We start from the raw sequence: 23,202 nt of genomic DNA on the forward strand, positions 1-23,202 counted from the left end.
GGCAGGGGCAACATCAGAAAGGGAGGGGGGGCACCGATGACTAGAGGCAGCAGCACAGGCAGAGGCTTCCAGAAACTCTCTCCCAAGCCACTGGCCCTTTATCACCTGGACCTGACGGGAGAAAACAGCTCCTCTGCTACATCTGGACAGGAGCCGTCCAGGGACACAGGGACAGGTGGCCATGATGGAGTTCAGCTGTGGGGGTGGAATCTGCCCTACAGAAAACTGCTTATGTTATCAAAGTAATTCATTTTGGTTTTTAAAAAGAGTAATAGTAAAAAACAAAAACAAAAACAAAAAACAGTAAAAATAGACAAGAAAAAGTTGTTATATATACAACAAAATGTTAACAGCAGTATCTTGGAGGGCTCAGATCTTGTGTGATTTTTATTTTCATGCTTTCGACATTGTGGATTTTTTTAAAAACACTCAAAGTAAACAAACTCAAAGAACAGATTGGGAGTTGTCGGAGTTGTCAGAGGTGTCAGAGGTGTCCGAGGTGGGAGATGGGCAAAATGGGTGAAGACAGTCAAAAGGTACAAACTTACAAGTATAAAGTAAATGAATACTGGGGGGTAACGTACAGCGTGGTGACTATAGTTAGTAATACTGTATTGTAGTACATTTGAAAGTTGCTGAAAGTTGATCTTAAAAGTTCTCATCACAAGAAAAAAAATGTAACTGCGAAGTGAAAATGCATATAACTACACTTGTTGTGGTGATCATTTCCCAATGTATAAAAACATTCAATCCTTATGTTGTACACCTGCAACTAATATAATGTTACGTCAATTAAAAAATAGATTGTTTCACGGATGAAAACTAGAGCATGGGGAATACAGTCACTATACTGTAATAACATTGCATGGTGACATATGGTAACTATACTTATGGTGAGCATAGCGTAATGTATAGAATTGTCTAATGACCATGTTAGACACCTGAAACTAATATAACATTGCATGTCAATTATTTTTTTAATAAAAACAAATTAGGGTGCCTGGATGGCTCAGTCAGTTAAGCATCTGCCTTCAGTTCAGGTCATGATCCCAGGGTCCTGGGATTGAGCCCCACGTCAAGGCCCATGTCAGGCTCCCTACTTAACAGGTAGTCTGTTTCTCCCTCTCCCTCTGCTCTTCCCCTTGCTTGTGCTCTCTCGCACATGCTCTCTCTCAAATAAATAAAATCTTAAAAAAAAAAAGTAAATAACATTAAAAAGAAAAGACCAAAACTTAAAAAAACATTCAATGTGTAACCGATATGAATTTTTAATTACTGTGTTTCCAGTCTGAAAAGAAGAGCAGGGAGGGCCTGGATACTTACCATATTAAGGCCCAGCTCACGATGTATCCCCAAGGATGCCTGGGCAACCCCACATCATCACCATGAGAAAATCACCGTTTCTAAGAGCATGCCCCATGCGAGCCCCGTGCTAAATCTCCCACCTTGTCCTTACAAGATGCAAGGTCTCACTCAGGTCCAATTCAGAAGTAGTGTTCTTTCTCTTTTCTTTTTCTTTGCTTTTTACTAGTCATAAATTATATATTCACTGACAAATTTTTGAACGTAGAAAAAAATAACAAATATCACTACTGATCTCTCATGCACAGAGAGGTATTATTCGGCTGTTTTTCTCTGTGCAAACTTCCACAAAGTGGGATCATAATCTACAAGTGGATCATAATCCACTTCCCCTTTCAGATGGCATGGAAACCATGAATAGCAGCTGAGCCTTTCATCCTAGTAAGGTTGTGTTGTGACTCCACCAGACCTCCATTCTGGACATTTGGGCCATTTCTCTTTCTTGCGGGGTCTGTTCTGGAACTCATCAGACAGGCCTTCCCTGACCTCCCTCCATGCCACAGCAGCCCACATGTTCCCACACTGCACAGTGGCTGTCAAGTAAACGGTCTACCTGCTTATTAACTGTCCTCCTCCTTCCACCTGCAGAGAGTGATCTCTGTGAGAGAAGGAGTCACTTTTCTCTCCAGGTCTTGGCTGTACCCCCGGCATGTGGCACACAGAAAGGGTTAATGAATACCTACCGAATGAGTGAATGAATATATGAATACACGAATGGAGTGTTCTTCGTGATGAATACAGGTGTGACCCCAGCCAACACCTGCTGGAGGAATGCTTTCTTTGCCTGTGGCCATCCCAGCCCCACCCCTGACACCCTTGTCCAGTCCTGTATCTTTCCTGGGGGGGACTAATGAGGAGTGCGTCGGGGGGACTGCCCTGAGTGGGAAACTCCGCTGTGATGAGGGATACTTCTATGACTAGAGGCACCATTCTGGGGGAAAGGAAGGTGGTACACATCCAGAAAGGCTTTAGAAACCACTCTGCTTGCTGACCAAGAGCTCTGTCTGGGGGTTCCAAAGCTGAAAGAGGATTATCTGAGAAGGACAGTGCTCCGAGAAAGGCCAAGGACAAGTGAATCACAAGGCCTGCAAAGCCCAAGCTGGGACGCACGCAGAGGCAGCGGGCTGCCTGGACAGGCTTCGGAAGACTGCAGGCCTGTGTCTCCCCTCCCCCACAGAGGCAGTGACCTTGCCAGAGGCAGCAAACACTCTCCACCTGTGCTGGGCTCAGATATGCCCTGGAGAACCAGTGAGGCCAGGCTGAAGTGCAGTTCAACAGGCCCCAGCCCATGGCCAGGACAGCTGGGCAAGGACCCTGGCCTGTCACTGTGGCAGGACAGACAGACCGGGGAGAAAATTCAGCCTGTGCTCTTCACACACAGGTTCTGCCGGCATTTTGAGGCTAACCTCAGAGGACTTTGGAGGTCACGTGCACTGTAAAAGTTCAGCCAGTCACCCCTGTTTTCTACTATTAAGGGAGGAAGGGAAGTCTTTATTTTAACCCCTGGTGTCCGGCACTGTGTTGTTCTCTAACTGCCTTAAGGTTCTACTTCTCATTGTTAACCTACTCTTCCTTCAGATCTAGCTGAGAAGTCACTTCTGAAAATTGTTTCCTGGTCATGCCCCTGTCAGATATTCTCCAAGCATCTAGAACTTTGCTCCATCCATCCATCCATCCATCCGTTCACTTTTAGTGTCTTTTTTCACTCCTCAACTGTAAATAATCAGGAAGAAAGGGATGGGTTCATTTTGCTCAACTCTGTGACCCCACTACTTGACACAAAAGAGACACTTTATAATTACCAAAATGTTCCAATTTGGACAAAGGCAAATACTTGAAATGAAAAGGTAAGTAAAAATGATTTGTTCCTGATCTTAGATTGAATGAAACGATCATAGCGTACAATTCCAAATACTCATGGAGACCAGAGAGGAGGTATAAAAGCCTGGGGATGCTGAATTCTAGGGGTGACAGAAAGCTCTGTCCTTGCCTTGGGGTGGTGGCATGTGCCTCAGTCTACCCAATAGCAATAGAGAGTGAACAGAGAGGAAGCAGGTAGTGTTTTACAGGGGACTGGGAACTTCAAAGTGATAAATTATGCACTCTATACTCAGACATTTCAGAGGCAATGTTTCCCAATGTGTGTTCTGTGACATCCCAGATCCAAGGTTTGCTCGAAGGGATCTTCGAGCTACACTATATACTGCATACTGCTTTGTTCCTTCCTAAAAGGAATCATTTATCAGCTCACTGGAAGCCCTGAAACATGTTCAGGAAAAAACATAGTTTTAGGAAACTCAAGGTTAAATCTGTTTAACCACAGATCACCATGACCACCATCACTTTTGGTGGTGGGGGCCGGGGGGAAGTGCAGAGTAACATCCCAGAGAGCACATTCTGGGAGAGGTATTTTAGGGTGCTGGCAGCTGGGCACTGGTATTCTGGGAACATTAAACCCCAATGTGTCTGCAAGGTGAAACTCCAGAGAAAATCCCTGGCTCAACTCCCAGTAAGTTGATGATGTGAAGCAAAAGATTTACTGAAAAGCTCATGGAGATTAAAAAAAAAAAAAAAAACACTGCTTCCACCTGCAGAATTGCCCTGGTAAGAATTTCCACACAGCCATGGTATTAGGAGCCTAGGAGTGGCACAAGAGGGTACAGATGCCAGCTCACCCAGACAGCCAGGAGCTGAGTGCCCTGCCTTGTGGGGTCTAGGGACCGGGCTCCAAATTAAATCCTCCTCACGACTGCCCTACCTCATACATATATGTATTTTTTTTTCCAGGAAAAAAACATATAGAATTCCTAAATACATATATATGTAATATATATGTAAATATATATATGTATATATTTAACAGTTTTGGCAACTCCCAACCCTCTGCAAACACTTGGAAACCATCTATTACATTGGGTAGACTGAGGCACATGCCACCACCCCAAGGCAAGGACAGAGCTTTCTCTTTTCCCTATAATTCAGCATCCCCAGGCTTATATACCTCCTCTCTGGTCTTCATGTATATCTAGAATCACCCATTGTGATGAACAACTCTATACAACCTCCCATTTTATATGCATGTGTTATATACATAATTTTAAATACATATGTATCTCATTTGCCAGGTACTGTGTCCCATGCATTGTCCTCTCATCCTCCAACAGGCCCACAAGGTGGAGATTATCTCCGTCCCAGTATTCCAGACAAGGACAGCTCAGAGAGGCTATGCAACTTGCTTACAGTCACCTCACCCCGTTAATAAGTGATGGATGGATCTGAATCTGGCCTTTCTGACTCCATGCTTCTAATGCTGTTCTGTAGCTTCCAGGGGATAGTTTAGGTTTGTGTTTTCCTTCCAAAGTAATGTTATATTTAACTGATTATAAAATATCTGATTACTATAGAAATTATAGAAAACACATATATGAGTACAAAGAAAATTAAATTCAGCAGCAATCCCACCACTGAGAGGTAAATGTGAGCAGCTACACAGGTGGGTAGATGCCCCTCCAGTCTCGTTTCTCCACACACACATGCCCCCAGTTCTCTCTCTCATCGTCTGATCACCCTCCTGACAACTGTAACTCCTTTTGGGCTCTCCAGCCCAGCACTCACTCTGTTGAGGTGGACACAGTCAGTGGGACCACCACCGGCACTGGTTGGCACCCAGAGAACCAAGGCCATGCTGCACCTAAGTGGCAAATCTTGGACTCAGACATCAGAGGAACTGGCTGGGCGTGGGCTGTGACACTGCACCGAGTGTGACAACCACTTCATGAATGGCCCAAGGTGCAAAGTAGGGCTGAGCTGCTCCCCCACACCAGCCACTGAAGGAAAACCACACCGGTCTCCTCTGTGCTTCCCGTCATGCTCAGGGCTGCCAACTGCTGCCTCCCTAGGGAGGCTGGGCCTCCAGGCACTGGGCCAGCTGGTTGGGAAACAGCTTGAAGGATCGTGTCTGCCTGAGAACAAAGAGTAGCAAGACATGAAGAAACACCATGTGTAACCAAGGTGACCAACAGGAAGTGGAGACTTGCAAATTAAAAGGGAGAAAGAAAGGGGAGGGGTGTAGGTTGGTTCTTCAGAGGCCTCAGGAGAACACACCACTGACCTGAGAGGCCCTGCGAGGCTCGAAGATCACCCTCCTTCCCCTCTCTGCCCCAATTGCTTCATAAAGCCCTAGAAGGTATTTTCGGTAAACAACCAACATCTCGGCGAGAATACTATTTCAACACTCAGGAGAGGGTGTCTTGCGGCACAGGGAGCCAACAATGCCGGTGACATCCCCTCCTGTTGACCCGTAAGCTTGTAGTTTATTTCTAGAGGACAGAAAGGTCACCTCAAGCCACCATATCTCTCACTGGCCCCTTGAACTCAGGAAAGGGCCAGCTCTGGACACATTCATCCTCATTCCCAGGAGCCACTGCCCTCCGGGGCATACTCTGTGACAGGCCCGGCCACAGCTGCTGGGCATCCAACTGTGGTCAAAGACATGTATGCCTACCTATCTGTGGTCCCTCCCTACCCCCCTGACCCCTGAGACCTCCCAACACCCCCACAGACAACACTCACAGGCTTTTAAAAAACTGTCCCCAAGCTCATTTCGGCACTTCCTGATGTGACCACATCCCTCACACCTGGGCACCCTGACCCTACCACGCAGCCTGACACAGGTCAATAGGGGAGCCACTCCCACTACCCCTGAGTCTCTCCAGCTGGGACTCCATTTCCCCTGAGGATTTACAGTCCAGGGTTTCTGCAACTGTACTTAGCTGATCATGGGTACTGGAATCTTCTGAGAATTCACAGAAAAATCGAGGCTTCCTCCTGTGCTGAGTTGGATAATGTCTCCCCAAAATCCATATCTACTCAGAACCTCAGAATGTGACTTTTTTTTTTTTTTTTTGGAAATTGGGTCTTTACAGATATGATCAAGGTACAGTGAGGTTGTACTGGATTAGGGTGGGCCCTGAACCAATAACTGGCATCTTCATGGGAACAGAAAACAGAAACACGACAGACATAGAGGAAAGACCAGGTAGAGATGGACACAGGAAGAAGACCAGGTGAACGTGAGACAGAGAATGGTCTAAGGCAGCTACAAGCCAAGGAGCGCCAAGGAAGAAGCAAGGTGGGATCCTCCCCTAAGAACCTCTGGAAGGAGCACAGCCCTGCAGACACCTTGATTTTGAACTTCTAGCCTCCAGAAGTGCAAGAATATAAAATTCTGTTTTAAGCCACCCAATTGGAGGCAGCCCTAGCTATCTTCTACATTCCCCAGATGGAGACTTACTGTATCAGACTTCCTGGGGATGCAGCTGGGCACCCATCAGTGTCTTCCATGTGCTTCATTTGAGCCTGATGCCTGACTATATGCTCCATGAAGGCAGAGACTTTGTTTTGTTCACACTTCTATTCCCAGCAGCTGGCAGTGCTTGCCATGTGGTCAGCTTTTAAAAAAATATGTTAGGGGCACCAAGGTGGCTGTTGGTTAGGCGTATCTACCTTCAGCTAAGGTCATGATCCCAGGATCCTGGGATTGAGCCCTGCATTGGGCTCCCTGCCGCTCCCCCTTCTTGTACTTGCTCTCTCTCTCTCTCTGTCAAATAAATAAATAAAATCTTTAATACACACACACACACACACACACACACACACACACACACACGTTGAATGCAAGAATGAATGTGCACCAATGTTCAAGAATTACCAGTGCCTAGGTCGGGACAACTAACTTGTCCTTTTTTTAGAGCAACATTAATAATCAATGACATAATATACATCATGCATTTAACATCATCTGGCCTCTTACAGGCACCCAATAAACATCAAATCCCTTAACTTAGTGGGAGTCTTTAAAGAGAACACAGAAACCAGCACATGCTAGGAGGAGTTTTCTAAGAACCATGTTCACCATGAAAAAAGCCAATCGTGCTCAGCAATAGAAATTTACTTTATTCCAACTAGGAAGAAACCTGAAGCCCTTCCCTCCTTTGTTATCTGGTCCTTTGACTCTATTTCCTAAACTCTCAAGTCTCCCCACTTCCCACCCTCGTTCAGATGCCATTTCTTTGGATCACCACCAACACTGAAGACACAGGTTGCCAAGGTCATTTCCAGTGATCCAGCACTCCCTCCTCCTAGTACTCCCTATGCTCACAGGATACAGGTACACATTTGGGAGCCCCACATTCCCAGAGCCAACGCTCCTGGGTCCCTCTCCTTCCCCTCCCCCACTCACTGGTCAGCCATTCTATTCGCAGCTCACCACGTGGCTATCACAGTGTGGCCATCACAGCGTAGCCATCACAGCATGGCCGTCACACGATGCCCTGGACCCCGGGAGATGAACTTCCTCCACACTTCTCTCTGCCTAGCAAGCTTCTGCTTATCCTTTGAACCCAGCCCAAACCACACCTCCTCTTTGAAGCTTTTCACACATCTCTAGGCAACAAGGTGTCACCATCTGTACAGTGGTTAACAATGTGAGTTTTGGTGCCAGGCTGCTTGACTTCAAATCCTGGCTCTGCCACCTTCTTAGCTGTATGGCCTTAGGTAAGTCATTTAACTATCTAAACTTGAGGATGTCTCCATCTGTAAAATGGGGATATAAGTACAGTACATACTAGAGGGGGCTGCCTGAGGACTACAATCATGGAAGGGAATGTTTGTCAAGCAAGCACCCATTAATGTACAGTAATGTGGACTCTTATTACTACTGCTGAGGGTCCCCAGGGCATGGTTGAGTCCACACTGCTCACAGTGCCCCCCCCCAAAGTCTACAGGTTATACTTGGGGCTCAGTAAGTGGTGGATAAAGAGGCTGTCTGCCAATGAGGCCACTGGAGATGGTCCAAGGAAATGAGCCAGAATTTTGCCTTGCCCAGACTCAAGGTTTAGAAAGGCTGTCTGTGGCCACTAGGCTTCCTCCTTTCTCCCCAGAATGCTAAAATCCCTTCTTTCCCAAACAGGCCTCCAGGGAAGTTCCTAACACCTGAGAAGATGTCCCTAGGAGTCTGACAAAAATTACCCCCTGAAACCACTTCATGGCCAATCTCGAAAGTAACCATGCAAAATAAACCCTGAAGTGTTGAGGGGTAATGGGGTATTACGCCTGCAAATTGGTTCCAGGAAAAAAAAATGAATAAAGATGGAAGAAGAGAGCAATAACGCAAATGCATTAAAATGTTCACAACAGGGCAGCCTGGGTGGCTCAGTGGTTTAGCACCACCTTCAGCCCAGGGCCTGATCCTGGAGACCCTCGAGTCCCAGGTCGGGCTCCCTGCATGGAGCCTCTGCTTCTCCCTCTGCCCGTGTCTATTTGTTCTCATGAATAAATAAATAAAAATCTTTAAAAAATAAAATGTTCACAATTGTGTACCATGCTGGCAACTCTTCTGTAAGTCTGATATTATTTCAAAACAGAAAGTGAGCACAAAAGGAGAGACTATCAAGAGAGATCAACTGCGAGCCAACAGCTTTGTATCACTAACTCCTGCCTTCTCACGTCACTCAGGGGAAGTGTGTTTCACCATCACCAACTACAAGGCTGGCTGCAACTCTTCTGCTTGTCCTAAGTAAGACTCTGGACAGCAGATCACAGGGCTTTAAAGCCCCACCTCTCCCACTGAATAGGGAAATCCTGGCCAAGCATTTAAGCTCCCAGCAGCAGGATGGAGTTACTGGGAGCCACGCGCCCTACCCCATAAGCCCATGGCCCACCCTATAAGCCCGTTTCAACAGCCAAGTTCAGGAAGGCAATGTGTGGGCTGTGGGGCACAGACTCCAGATAAGGTGTCCGTGATGTGCAGTAGCCATCCTGCTTGGAACTGAAGAGGCACAGCCCCAGCCTGCCCTTTACGAGGGGGAAGCCAGTTCTAAATCAAATAATCCCTTTAATAAGTGTATAATTACAAATTGTGCCGAGTGCTGAAGGAATAATATGGGGCGGGTCTGAGAACATAACAACGGTCCCAGGCCTGACCTTGTCTGGGAGTAAGGGAAGGCTTCTCTGAGGAAATGATGTTTGCACAGTCAGCTCGACAATAAGTAGGTTAGAGCATATTAAAATCCCACAAGAGTAGGGAAGTATAGAAAACAAATTGTTGACAGCGAACTCAAGGCAAATAATACCATGAGGAAGTAACAGGCCAAATCAAGGGTAGGGGACATTTATCAGAACAAACGACCTGGCTTCTCCAAACAAAATCAATGTTATGGGTAAAAAAATGTAAGGGAATGGTGAGGGGGCAGGAACACTACCAGAGAATAAAACACTTAAAAGTAACTTTTTAAAAAAATGTATGTATGTGTGTGTGTATGTATTTATTTATTTATTTAGGGGGGCGCAGAGGGAGAGAGAATCCCAAGCAGACTCACCACTGAGTGTGGAGCCCGATGCATGGCTTGATCCCACAATCCTGTGATCATGACTTGAGCCAAACTCAAGAGTCAGACGTTCAACTGACTGAGCCACCCAGGTGCCCCAAGAATAATTTTTAAAGAAATGTAGTATGTGGACCTTATCTGGATAATGTTTTGAATAAAGCAATGATAAAAACCATTTTTGAGACAAGTGGAGAAGGTATATATGGACTGGACAAAAATAGATATTAATGAATTATTAATTTTGCAAGATGTGATAATGGCATAGTTGTTATATTAAAAAAGATCTGTTAGCAGATATTTATAGGTAAAAATGACATGCTGTCTGGGAAATAGAGGAAATAAGTACTATGCTTGGTGGAAGATACATAGGGATTCGTTTTACTATTTTTGTGTATCTTTAAAAATTTCTATCATAAAAAGTTAAAAAGACAGAGATATGCTCCAGAGTCAGACGTGCATGTAGTTGTCTGGGTTTTTCACAATGACCAGAAAAATCAATAGCCATTATGTGCAAAGCTGTCTTTCACAGTATTAGATCTAATAGGTCCAACATATTTTAGTGTATTAGATGAACCACAACAAAACCAATTCCCTTCTGATGGGCACTTAGGTTCTTTCCAACTTTTCCTTAGTTATTGAATCTAGTTCCTGATTCTTCTAATGACCCTCCCTCCCATTCTTGTAACCCCCAACCCCCTACCCAAGTCACTGGATGGTCATTTCTGGACTAAGTAGCTCACGGTACCAGTGAGGATGTCTCCATCACAAAGAATGCCTAGGCTCTGGCACCACCTGCTCCTTGACCTCCAAGGGAGCCGATGTCTCAGGACAATCAAATGTAGCTTCAGGAAGGATTCAGTTTCTTTTTTTTTTTTTTTTAAGATTTTATTTATTTGAGAGAGAGAGAGAGCGCATGTGAGAGAGAGAGCATGAACAGGAGAAGCAGAGGGAGGAGACTCTCCACTGAGCCAAGAGCCCGACATGGGGCTCGATCCCAGGACTCTGGGATCATGACCTGAGCAAAGGCAGCCACCCAGCCACCCAGGTGCCCCAAGGATTCAGTTTCTAAATATGTGCCACTTGAGGGTAGGGAGCAGCCCAAGCTGAGGGGGCTAAGAGAGAGCATTGGGAGTTTTCTGATCAGAGTGGAAGATTACCCCCACAGCCCTCACCCAGCCTGACATGCATCCCAGGCTAGATCCCTGCTGCAGATGGGGCTCCCCAGGTCCTGGAAGATACTGAGAGTTCCCTTCTCATACCCCTACAGCCTCCAGTGCTGTTCCCACTCTGGGTTCTGATTCCTTTTCAAACACAGCCAGGAGATGCCATTTTGACCTATCTAAAGGCCACTGATTTTTTTTTTTTTTTAAGCAATATGTAGTCTAGCAAAGCTGCTGGGAAGCAGGCACTCTCCCACTCCATTAGTGGAAGTACAAGCAGATGCAACCTTTCAGGAATATATTAACTGGTGATATGCAAAGTTCTTCTGAAATTGTTGTGAACAACAACTTCATTTTAGGAATTTATTCCCACAACCACACTCACAGACAGACTAGAGTCACTACCACGGTGCAATTTATAATCAAACGGTACACTAGAAAGCCTCAGAGGACAAGAGAGAACTGGATGAAAGAGTTGTATTATATACATAAGCAAATGGACTACTACTCAGCAGGAAAAAGAACTCCTAATAGACACAACAACATGGACAAATTTCAAACACATTATGCGAAGTATAAAAAGGCAGACAGAAAAAGAGTACATATGGGTAACTCTACTTATATGAAACTCCAGAAAAGACAAATACAGTCCACAAATAGCAGATCCTTGCCTGGGGTTGGGAGCAGGATGGAGCACAGGGGAGCTTTCTAGGTTGATGGCAATGTCCTGTAACTTTTTTTAAGATCTTTTTTCAAGTGTATTTATTCAAGCAATCTCTGTACCCAAAGTGAGGCTTGAACTCATGACCCAGAAAAATCAAGAGTCACTTGCTCTACCAACTGAGCCAACCAGGTACTGTGGCAATGTTTCACATCTTGAATATGGTGGTAGTTACATGAGTGCATACATTTATCAAAACTCACTGTGCACTGTAAACTGTATGCACACTTAAGATCTTTACATCATACAATTTTAAAAAATGAATAAGCAGACCTACTTAAATATCCAACAAGGAGATGAGCCAGTCAAATCCTGGTATGTCCACACAATAAAACATGATACATGATATTGCAGAAAAATAGTAAATGATGTAACTATAAAAGCTATAGATAGCTTTTTAAAAACTATATATACATACTACAATAGTACTTACTTTCTCTCTTTTTTGTACTTTTTTTCTTAACTATACTATAGTATAGTACTTTTTTTATAGTAAAATAGTATATACTTTTTTTTAACTATACTATAACTATACTTTTTTTCTTAACTATAACGTACATACTACAATAGCACTTTGTAAGATAAAAACATATATATTTAGGTAAAAAATGACCAAGAAGGAATATTCCATCCATTTGTTCAGTAAAAATTTGAGTATCTACTATATACCTTTATAGTTACAATGAGCAGAAAAGACAAAAAAAAAATTCCTTCTGGTCATGGAGATTCTATTCACTGGCCTCACAGGAAATATTTAAATTCCTAAACATATTTAAAAAATCAAATGGTACAAGAAAGTGTAAATTATACTACAATTGTGTTAGAACACACATACACATGTGTGTTTGTTTATGCATAGAATAACTGGAAGGATTCACGAGAAGCTGAAATCAGTGGTATCTTTTAGGATGGGAAGCTAGGGGTATGGAACAGGGTGGAAGGAAACCTATTCACCATCTACCTTTTTATATAGCTTATTTTTTAATCATGTTTTCATATTACTCATTCTAAATAAGCACAATCGCTTGTTTCTTTTTTTTTTTTTTTTGCTCATGTCCAATAACCAGGAATTGGGTGCAGAACAATAATGCAGAAGTGTGTGCATGATATACTGTGAAATGAGCAGAGTGTTTTGAGACAAGATATTTTCCATTTTTACTAAAAAAAAAAAACCCAAAACCCAAAAACCAAAATAAAAATGTATCATGATGGCATGCAGACAAAGGAACAGAAGAACCTAACCCAAAATATCAACAGAGATTACTTCCAAGTGCTGGGACTGTAGGAGGAATTTTACTTTCTTCTGTTTGCTTGTATTTATTTTTGCAGTCTCCTAAACAAACAAGCAAAAAACCCCAAAAACAAAATACAACCCCACCCTACTTTGTGTGTATGTGTATGTTTAATAACTTAAAAAAAAAAAAAAGAAAACCGAGAAGAGAGAAAACAGCAGACCCACAGTGTCACCTCTTTCTGCCAGGTGCCCAGATACACCAGAGAATCGTTGGCTGCACTCCCTTTCCCCAAGGGGCTGTGTGGTTTAGGAAGACAAAGAACAAGTCAAGGGCAAAGGCACAGGGCCAGCTCAAAGCCTTAAACGTCCTCCCCTCACTCAGCAGAGGCTTCTCCAGCCAACAGGGGTGCCCGCCAACCCTCCACCCCACCCCCAAATCCAGAGGCCCCAAAGGCTGCCCAAGGATGCCCATACCCATGCATTCCCCCCTGGGACACCTGAGAGACAGGTGCAGCAGGGATTGCACTCCCTTGAGGTGCAGATGAAAGGAAGGCTCCAAGATAATTTGCTTCTTCCACTGGTAAGATGCACGGAGACCAAGTCTCAAGTGGGTGCTGTGGGCACACTGAGCGCTTCTGTCATCTAAGACCAGGGTGGCTCCGGAGAAAGCAGGAGTTCTGATTCAGTTTTGTCCCCGGTTCCCTTCAGAAAACAGGTGGGGGTGCTGGTGTCACAGAGCCTCAGAGCTGAGGCCTCTATGAAGGACGTCTCACCAAGCTCCCCCTCCCACCCCATTTCCCAACCCACCTTCCATCCATCTCACCAAGCTCCCCCTCCCACGGGGGGGGGGGGGGCAGCCTAGATCAGGCTTGCAAACAGGCCTGTGGGAAACCCTGCTGAGACAAAAAAGCCTCACTTTCTCCAGCAGCATCAGGTCTCCCTTGAAGACCACAACCAGAAAGCAGCCCTGTTGACAGGTAAGGGCATGTCAAAACCAGCAACTGGGGTCTGAAAGGCTTAAAGGACACATTTCTGGAACTAAGCCGGGCAGACATATCCCATCACTAGTGTCTAGAGCATTTTCTTTTTCTTTCCTTCCCTCCTTCCTTCTTTTCTCTCCCTCCTTCCTTCCTCCCTCCCTCCTTCTTTCCTTCCTTTCTCTCTTGGTAAAGATTTTATTTACTAGAGAGAGAGAGAGAGACAACACAAATGAGCTAGAGCAGGAGGGGAAGGGATAGAGGGAAAAGCAGACGGCCTGCTGAGTAGGGAGCCACAGGGCTCGATCCCAGGACCCTAGGATCACGACCTGAGCTCATCGCAGACACTTAACTTACTGAGTCACACAGGTGCCCCTAGAGCATTTTCTTATTGGCAGATCCAGTTTTGTCTGCATGATTTGGGAACAACTGTCTCCTGGGTATGCAGAAACCCAAAAGGAGGGGAAGGGAATAGAAAACCAATTACGGTGTGAAGCAAGGACTTAGATCAGCACTTTGTATAAATGTTCAGCCTTGCAGTGGGGAAGTTAAAGGAATTTCGGGAGAAGAGTGAGAAGAAAAAAAACACTGATATTGGAAGAGATAAATAAAAGGATATGAAAGCTTTAGAAGCCACTAGAAAATGGTGTGGCCTTAACCCAGGGGCAGGGGACCGAGCTGGGGTGAGATCCTACCACCTGTGGCTGTCAGGGCTCAGGTAAGAGAAGGAGGCCTGGAGGTGTCCCCTCCCCTGCTCTGAGAAGTGAGAACACCATCATGTCCACCCCAGGGACAGGCAATAGGAGAGGCCACATCACTTGAGGCTGAGAAGCACCACACACAGGTGAGGTACCAGAACTCAATAAGGAAGGCCCTGGCCAGGCACTCAGCCCTTCCAATGCCCAGAGTCAGGCCAGAGCCCAGGACTGCTAGCTTCTCAGGGTGGTTTCTAGAAAATCCAAGAGAGTCGTTGTAACACAGACTAAACCGCAGAGCCTTCAGTGCTCTAGACGGCAGAGCCTTGATTGTCTCCTGCCACTCGTTTCCAATCTTTGTTAAAATGGATATTTTTGCAAATGAATTTATGTTCAAGCTCTGATCCAATGATCTGGTTGCTCTCAACAGTTACCTACACCTCCCGAGTCTTCTAGTTTCCCATCTATAAAACAAGGTCAATGCTAGCACTAGGGCAGATATGAGATGTAAATGAGACAGCACATGGGGGGCATGCTTGGCACCCCGCCTGCAGCAGTAATTGCTCAATAGACAGTAGCTGCCAACGTTATCATCACTAAATGTCATCTGTTGATGGTTTTTAAGAAGATCTTTGTATAAATTCAGCCACAAATCAGTAAAAATGTCCTTTATCAGTCTACTGGTTTAAGAAACATGGTCTTACATAGCTAAAGTTTTCTAGAGTGCAACAAAGCAAGCTTCAGAAGTAGGCTGATTGCTCTGCAGATCGGGGCAGGGCAAGAAGACCCCCAAGGTGTCATGTGACCCCCAATTCCAGGAGGAGGCAAATAGGATGAAGGAGAGAACATCTGGCACACAGGCTCCCCAGGACTCCTGAAGATAAAGCTACCAGATTATGCCAAGTAGGGCTTGTCGACATGACTTTGGGAGGATGGGATATTAAATTTAGTTTATTTTATTTAAGATTTTATTTATTTATTCATGAGAGGCACAGAGAAAGAGGCAGAGACATAGGCAGAGGGAGAAGCAGGCTCCCTGTGGAGAGCCCGTTGCAGGACTCGATCACAGGACCCCGGGATCGCGACCTGAGCCGAAAGCAGACGCTCAACCACTGAGCCAACCAGGCACCCAGGATCTTAAATTTTAAACTAGTTCTAAAGCTCACTTTAAACTTAAGGTGCGTTCCTCTTTGGGGGGAAGAAAGAAAAGGTGACTCTCAGCTTTAATCTGAATACTCATGGGGACATGCAACTGGTTACCGAGGAAACACCACCAACAGCCTCACTGTCACCACTGGCAGTGAGGATCTGTTCCTCCCCTCAGGTTCACTGAAGGAGTTCAAGGGCACAGGTGTTACAAGTAAGAAACCTAACCCCACTGTATTGGTTGGCAGCCCCTGGCCCCAGCAGAAAGTAGCTGGAGAAAGGGGTTCTAGGTCAGTTCCAACAGAAGCAATAGGACCAGGAAGGATGACAAAGGGGGCAACTGAAGGCTGAGCATGGAGTAAAGGCAGCTTGAGAAGGAGACCGTTCTTCAGAGCCTAATGGGTAGGAGGAGGGTTGCTTCACAGTCAGGATGCTTGAGACTAGCTGCTTAGATTTTGCTGATGGGTGTCTAGCTGCTGGGTCCCAGGTGCGTGACTTTAGGCAAACTGATGCCTTTCCCAGCCTCAAAACCCTCACGATCCAAAAGCCCAATGGGATAATGACGCCTTTCTTCACAAAGACTACCTGTCACACTTGTGAAGCCTTCTAAGGGTGGTCACAAACCCCAAGCCTTACTCTAACCACACGCTACATGAAAGTGGCTGTCGGTTTCACATTCGGCCTCACATTTAACAATCGTTAAGTGGAAGAGGCACAATGCCTGTCACGTGCCTACCACGAATCTCCCATAGTCCTCCAGTCCTCTCACTCCCTCCTAACATTCCTATCAACTACAACCCCCGCCCCCCCCCCCGCCCCGTTACAGAAGAGAAAACTAAAGAAGATTCATTCTTTTCACCACTCCACTCAGATCAGAGGACTCTATTCTGGACACTGACACCTGGCACTGAACAAGACAGACACAGGCCTGTTCTTACAGAGCACACATTCTAGCATAGGGGGAAAGATGATAAGCAGAAAATAATTCCAGATACTGGTAAATACTATCAAGAAAACAAGACAGGATGAGTTGATAAGAGAGACACAAAGGAATAGTAATAGAGAAAAGCAGACTTCAAATAGAGGGAACAGCCAGTGCAAAGGCCCTGAGACACAAAATGAGCTTGACTCATTCAAGTAAGAGAAAGGAGGAAGGAGTGGGAGGCAAGGTAGGAGAGCAGGCCAGGGCCCAACTGTGTCAGGTATTACAGGTAGAAGTAATTGTGAGTGCAATGGGATGACACTGGAGGTCTTTAAGCAGGGAACTGACATGATCTAAGTTCCAGTATTAGTGGGAAGAATGGACAATGGGGGCACCAGGTTCAAAGAATTTCAGAGAGGTTAAACAACCAGGTCAGAGTTTGATCCCCGTAACTAGTTTGCATTCAACACCACAGTTCATTTCCACAGTGTCGCATTTTACATTCGGTAGTATAATGCTATTCTGGAATCGCACATCTGACAAAGTGCGGCTCCCATTCTCTCTGTCATCCAGCCTTGTTTCCTGCGTTAATCGAGTGAGCCTAACAGATATTTACTAAAATACTGCTCTGGGAAAAATAAACCCTCAGTCCTTAAGAGAGGTGAGGCTGGTATGGATACCAGTTTCCCCCTGTCCTCACATTTCTCTGCAAACTCTCCATGAAGCCAAATTGTCTCAAACTATCTGCTTCTTTGAACAGAGACAGGAAATAAAGAAGAAAAATAGTTAACATATTGGGAAGGCGGGACACTATAGCCAAAGGAACATGGGATTTCCCCTTATAAGATTAACTTCAAGACCACAGATGACCCTGGGCATCAAGCCCTGGGTGAGGTTTTTATTTCTAACCTGTAAACCCTGGACAAAGCTGCCCTCCCTCTGAGGTGGGCAGCCCAGAGGAAACTAAGCGCTCTGGCATGGTGAGACACAACAGGGGACTGCCTGCCCCTGCTCCTGAGTGGCTGGGAGACTCATAAAGATTGGGGATTCTCAGGTGACTGAGCTGATTTAGTTTATACTGCTCTCAGAAATCCTTCCTGCTACAAAGGGACAAATTAGGTCAAAGTCATTGCTGCTAACCTAAGAGCAGAACTGACAAGCACCATAAACACGGAAGCCCAGGTTCCATGGCAGTTCTCACTACTTCACTTAGCCACCACCTCCAGAAAAGGTCCAAGACTACACTGCCTGGTCTACCAACCCACTATCCCTGCTTTCTACCTTCACACCAAGACTTAGATTTCTTCTCCAGATGCCTAGAATGAGCTGCTCCTTGGCCATTCTGTTCCAGGAAGAAGACCAAAGGAAGCAGAAAAAAGCTACAGCGTGGTAACCAATTGGTTGCATTGGTTGCCAATGCAAGACAGAGGTAGACTAGGAGGTACAGAAAAAAAGAAAACATAATTTGGCTGGAAGACAGCTACTCCCTGATGAGGGGGTGGAAAACTCTGGATATGGGATGCCTGGGTGGCTCAGCGGTTGAGCATCTACCTTTGGCTCAGGGCGTTGTCCCGGGATTCCGGAATCGGGTCCCACATCAGGCTCCTTGCAGTGAGCCTGCTTCTCCCTCTGCCTATGTCTCTGCCTCTCTGTGTCTCATCATGAATAAATAAATAAAAATCTTAAAAAAAAAAAAAACCTGGATAGCTGGTGACTTTTTAAGCAGAACTCCATGGACACTGGATACAAATGCACGGGATGCGGGACCTTGTTGGTGTAGGGACCCTGGTATCCCACCAGGAAGACGTCTCCCTCCCTATGTTGGGCTGAATAATATCCATCCCCCACCTAGCCCAGTGCCAATTCATGTCTACCTAGAATCTCTGAAGGAGACCTTACCTGGAAATAGGGTCTTTTCAGATGTAATTAGTTAACAAGAGATCATATGTGATTAAAGTAGATCCTATTCCAATGACTAGTGTCCTTAAATGGAGAGAAAACAGACACGCAGATAGAATGCCCTGTGACAACCAAGTCAGGGTCTGGAATGGGGCATCTAGAAGCCAAGGAGCAGCAAAGATTAGGGTGGCCCTGCCAACACCTTGATTTTGGACGTCTAGCCTTCAGAATTGTGAGAGAACACGTTTCGGGTGTTCTTAAGTCCCCTTGTCACAGTAGCCCTAGAAAACCAATACACTCCTTAATATCACACCTGTTTCTCAAACCACCCTTCCCAGTCTCAGTCCAGAGGCAGAAGGCAAGACACAAAGGCCATGTCACCAATCTGCTTGGGGGTATCTACCTTCCGCAGTGCCCATCGGCACATTTTCCTTTAAGTGAGGGGAGTGAGTGCAGGGATCACATTTCAGCTGTCCCCAGAGACAAACTGGCAGGGGCAGGGGAGAGTTTGTTTTCTCCCCACTTCCTCCCAGTTTCATAGCCTCTCATTTAGACTAGTGCTTCTTAAACTGTATTCAGTTCCATCCTAGAGATTTCTTTTTTTGAGGGGGGGGCATAACTGTACATACCTTACACTGTCACTTACCACACGTGTCTTTCTACCCAGTCACAACTTTTATTATCTTAAAAGAAACTGCTACATCGTTACAGTCGGTGGGAATCAGCATCATTTATCCTATGCAGAACTTGCTAGGTATGCATTTTTAAGTTTCACATTAAAAATAAATGCACACTTTTTTTTTAAAAAAATGTACTATTTAAAATCATCTCAGGTGTCAATACTGCGGGAAATACAGCTTTAGGGAGTGCAGGGACTATCTCCGTGTAGAGGTCTGGGTTCCTAAAACCAGTTAAAGCACTCCCCATCTCCAGTTTGCCCCCCCCCCCCGCACCCCACCCCGACACTCCGGGAGAAAGGTAAGGGCAGCAAGAAAGCGAGGCGCCGGGAGTCTCCAGCGCCTACGCGGACATCGGATCCAGACCCCGCTGAGGACGAGCCGCGGGACCGCGGCCGGGGGGGGGCGGGGGGGGCGGGAACTGACCTTCTCGCGCAGGGTGCGATGGACGTCCGAGGCGACGCGCCCTTCCCACCACGGCTCATCCATCCTCGGGTACGCGGCGCCGCGAGCCGACGCTACCGGGCTCTCGGGGCGCTCCCTGCGTGGACACGGCAACTTGAGCAGCCGCAGCCGCAGCCGCAGCTCGCCCCCCGGGCGCCCACCCCCGCGTCCCTACCCGGGCTCGGCCCCGGGGGGCCCCGGCCGGCGCGGCGGAGCTGCTGGTCGCCCCTCTGCCCTCTGCTCGCGGGAGCCGGGGCGACCCGGAGCCGTGCAGCAACTTGGCGGAATTTTTATCTCCCTTTTTCGCCAAAGTTGCAGCGAAAGTTGTGGACGGCGCGAGGTCCGCCCGAGCCCGGGGCTCCGGCCGCGGCCACCGGCTCGCCGTCCCCAACTCCTCCCCCGCCGCCCAGCCTTTGTCCTGCTCCCACATCCTGCCCAGAGCCGGGGCGAGACTCACGCATCCCTCTCCGGGCGTGGGGGGCTGGGGCGCGCGGGCCCCAGGAGGGCCGAGCCTGCGGAGCCCGCGGAGCCGGCGGAGCCCTCGGAGCCCTCGGGCGCCCGCACGCGTCCGCGCGCGAGCCGGGCGCTCCCCGCTCCCCGCTCCCGCCGCCGCCGCCGCCGCCGCCGCCGCGCCCCTGCCCGTGCGCCCGGGTCCCGCCGCGGCTCGCAGCCTCCCGGCCGCCGGGGGCCTCCCTCGCTCGCTGGGGGAATTGGGGGCCGGGCGCCGCGCATGCGCCGCCGGCCCGCACCCCGCGGGGCGGGGGGCTGGGAACTGGAGTCTTTTCTTTCGCCGGCGCTGGCTCGGCTTCCTGCCCGCCCTCCTCCCCCGCCTGGGTGGAAAGCCTCCTCTCACCTTCGCGGGGACTCGGGGTGGCCTCCCGGGCGCGCGGCGGGCGGGCGGGCGGGCGGGCGGGCGGGGAGCGCAGGCCCCGTGGCGCCACCTGCGCGCACCACGCGGGAGGCGCGCGGCTCCCCCAAAGTCCGGTCTCCCGCCTGCGCAGCCGGAGCCTGTCCCACGTAGGTTCCACCTTTCTCTCTTTCTTTCTTTCTTTCTTTCTTTCTTTCTTTCTTTCTTTCTTTCTTTCTTTCTTTCTTTCTTTCTTTCTTTCTTTCTTTTTTCTTTTTCTTTTGTTTTTTTTTTTTTTAACTTGTCCTGCGTTGGGGAGGTAGGTCTCCAATTCCCACGAAAGCTCCAGAAGAGCCGCCCTGGTTATCCACGACTCATTGATTCTAAAAGAGGATCGAGGGAATAAAACTGGTATTTATTGTGTCCCTGCAGATTGTAGATCTGCGTCCCAGGTTGGCGGAAAACCGGTCTTTTTGAAGGGTACGGTGGGTGGAAAGCATTATTTCAGTTCAGCTGATTGTTTTAGGAAAGGCACTCCCTTGAATCAGCTGATCTATTGGCACGTTGGTAGGCTCTCCTCCTGGCAGATTCGTACCCCCCCCCCCCCATACTTTTGGAGATCACAGACCTGTTTCAAATCCACCTACAAACTACATGATTTTTGCCAAGTTCCTCACACACTCTCAGACTGGGAACCTTCTTGTGTAAATGGGAATAAAAATGGCACCAGCCTGCTGGAGATGGTGTATCATTAAATAAGATAATTCGTGTAAAGGGATAATCGACGTGGCAGGTATAAAAAAAAAAACACTCAATAATAACCACTACTAAGGAACCTTCAGTTTCTGACTGATTTCCTCCAAACACATGCCCACCTGGAAAAAAAATGTAAAAGTCAGCTTTCATAAGTTTCAACTGGAGCTTAGAGAGAGCAATTTTAATATTGAAAGAATTGTGTGTGTGTGTGTGTGTGTGCATATGCTCTTGTAAAAGTATGAAATACCTAGGAAAAAACTTACTGATAAGTGCAGGTTCTTAATAATGAAGTTACAAAGTTAAAACATAAGAAAGGCTTGAAGAAATAGAAGGAGGTGAAAATACCAACTTTACTCAAATTAACTTTTTTTTTTTTTTAAGTAGGCTCCATACTCGGTGCTTGAACTCAGAACCCTGAGATGAAGGCCTGAGCTGAGACCAAGAGTCTGATGGTCAATCAACTGAGCCAGCCACTCAGGCGCCCCTCAGATTGGCTCTTGTAATAAAATTCTAATGATTGCAGATAGATAGGGGTGGGTGAGGAATGACACACAACACTTCTTGTAACATTCAAATGGAAGAGTATCTGTGAGAAAACCTAAGATTTTTATATTTTAAAAATGGAGAATAGAGTTGCCTTACCAAATCTTAAAAAACATATTGCCAAGCTGTAATTATAATAGTGTGACGTTGATGCAAGAATGAATGGATAAGCATCAGTGGAATAATTGAGGTCTAGATATCTATAGAAGATACTTAAAAATTAACCTTAGGATAAATGTGATATTTCACTTTTGAGGGAAAAAGAATAAATTCTTCAATAAATTAGGCTGGGGAAATTAATTAATTGGAGGAAAAAGTAAAACTAGATATTTACTTAAACCATCACCAATATAAATATGAGAACCTGTTAAATGGCAGAACAATTTATTAACAAGTCTGATATCCCTTATTCAAGGGAAGACAGTCCATGGATTGGAGGAATACAGGGTCTCAGCAGTGGAGCTCTATTCCAGAGGGATTTGGGGCAAGAGCAAGTTTTCTAGAATGTTAAAAAAGGCAATGCAGAAGCAGAGCATGACTGGCTAGTTGGAGGTTAGGAGTTTCCTTACAAGACTAGCAGGTCCTATTTTCTAAGGTAAGGTAAACTAGCTAAAGCTAATTTGGAGATTTGTGATTGGTGTATGTTAGGTTTCCTTGCCAAGTGTTTCCAGAAAAGTACAGGCTGACTTAGGTTTAGATTTGTGATGTGGGACAGGCCACTAAGGTGGTGTCCATGTTATGAGTTCCTATCTATAAATTAGCGTTATCAAGCCCAAAGAACTATTACAAACAAACAACAGCAACAACAAAATCACAAGACAATAAAGGAAAATATAGGTGAATTATTTCAGAGGAGAAAGCCCAGATACAAAGCACAGGAAGAAACCAAAGGATGAGGTCTATGTTTGAGTAAATGTACAAGACTTAGACATATCGAGTATCATCGAAAAGGCAAATGACAATTTGAAGAAAATGTTTTTAACAAATGTGACAAAAGGTTGATCCTACTATCTGGACCTCTTATAAATCAATACTACATAAGACACCAACACCAAAATTCAGAAATGGATGAACAGGCATGCCATGAAAGAAGAAATTCAAATGGATTAGTATCATTTTGAAAATATTCATACTAGCTAGCAAAGACATTAAATTTTTTTTTTTTTTTTTTTTTTTTAGAAATAGTGCAGTATGGGGCTCCTGGGTGGCTCAGTTAAGCGTTTGCCTTTGGCTTGGGTCATGGGATTCAGCCCCATTTTGGGCTGTCGGGCTCCCTGCTCAGCTAGGAGTCTGCTTTTCTCTATGCCCCTCCTCCCCTCTCCTACTCATGCTCTCTCTCTCATGCTCGCTTTTTCTCTCAAATAAATAACATCAAAAAAGAAAAGAAAAGAAAAGAAAAGAAAAGAAAACAACATCCTTGTTGAGGATTTTT

At 46.2% G+C, this 23,202-nt stretch overlaps 1 protein-coding gene across 2 annotated transcripts in view; it reads right to left on the minus strand.

Moving 5' to 3' along the window:
* The window catches only part of CCNJL (cyclin J like), a 56,025-nt gene extending 35,185 nt beyond the window's left edge, over positions 1-20,840 (minus strand). Inside the window, exons 1-2 of one of the 2 annotated variants that reach the window (XM_055324792.1) lie at positions 20,478-20,840; positions 19,607-19,721 (exon numbers count right to left, since the gene is read on the minus strand). In XM_055324792.1, the coding sequence (XP_055180767.1) occupies positions 19,607-19,669 (63 nt within the window). In that variant the 5' untranslated portion in view covers positions 19,670-19,721; positions 20,478-20,840. Of the gene's footprint in view, positions 1-19,606; positions 19,722-20,081; positions 20,213-20,477 lie in introns of those variants that run through there. The other variant, XM_055324793.1, reaches the window with a different exon arrangement.
* Between the last annotated feature and the right edge of the window lie 2,362 nt (positions 20,841-23,202).

The sequence above is a fragment of the Nyctereutes procyonoides genome, unplaced genomic scaffold (assembly GCF_905146905.1).
Source record: "Nyctereutes procyonoides isolate TBG_1078 unplaced genomic scaffold, NYPRO_anot_genome, whole genome shotgun sequence".
Taxonomy (NCBI): domain Eukaryota; kingdom Metazoa; phylum Chordata; class Mammalia; order Carnivora; family Canidae; genus Nyctereutes; species Nyctereutes procyonoides.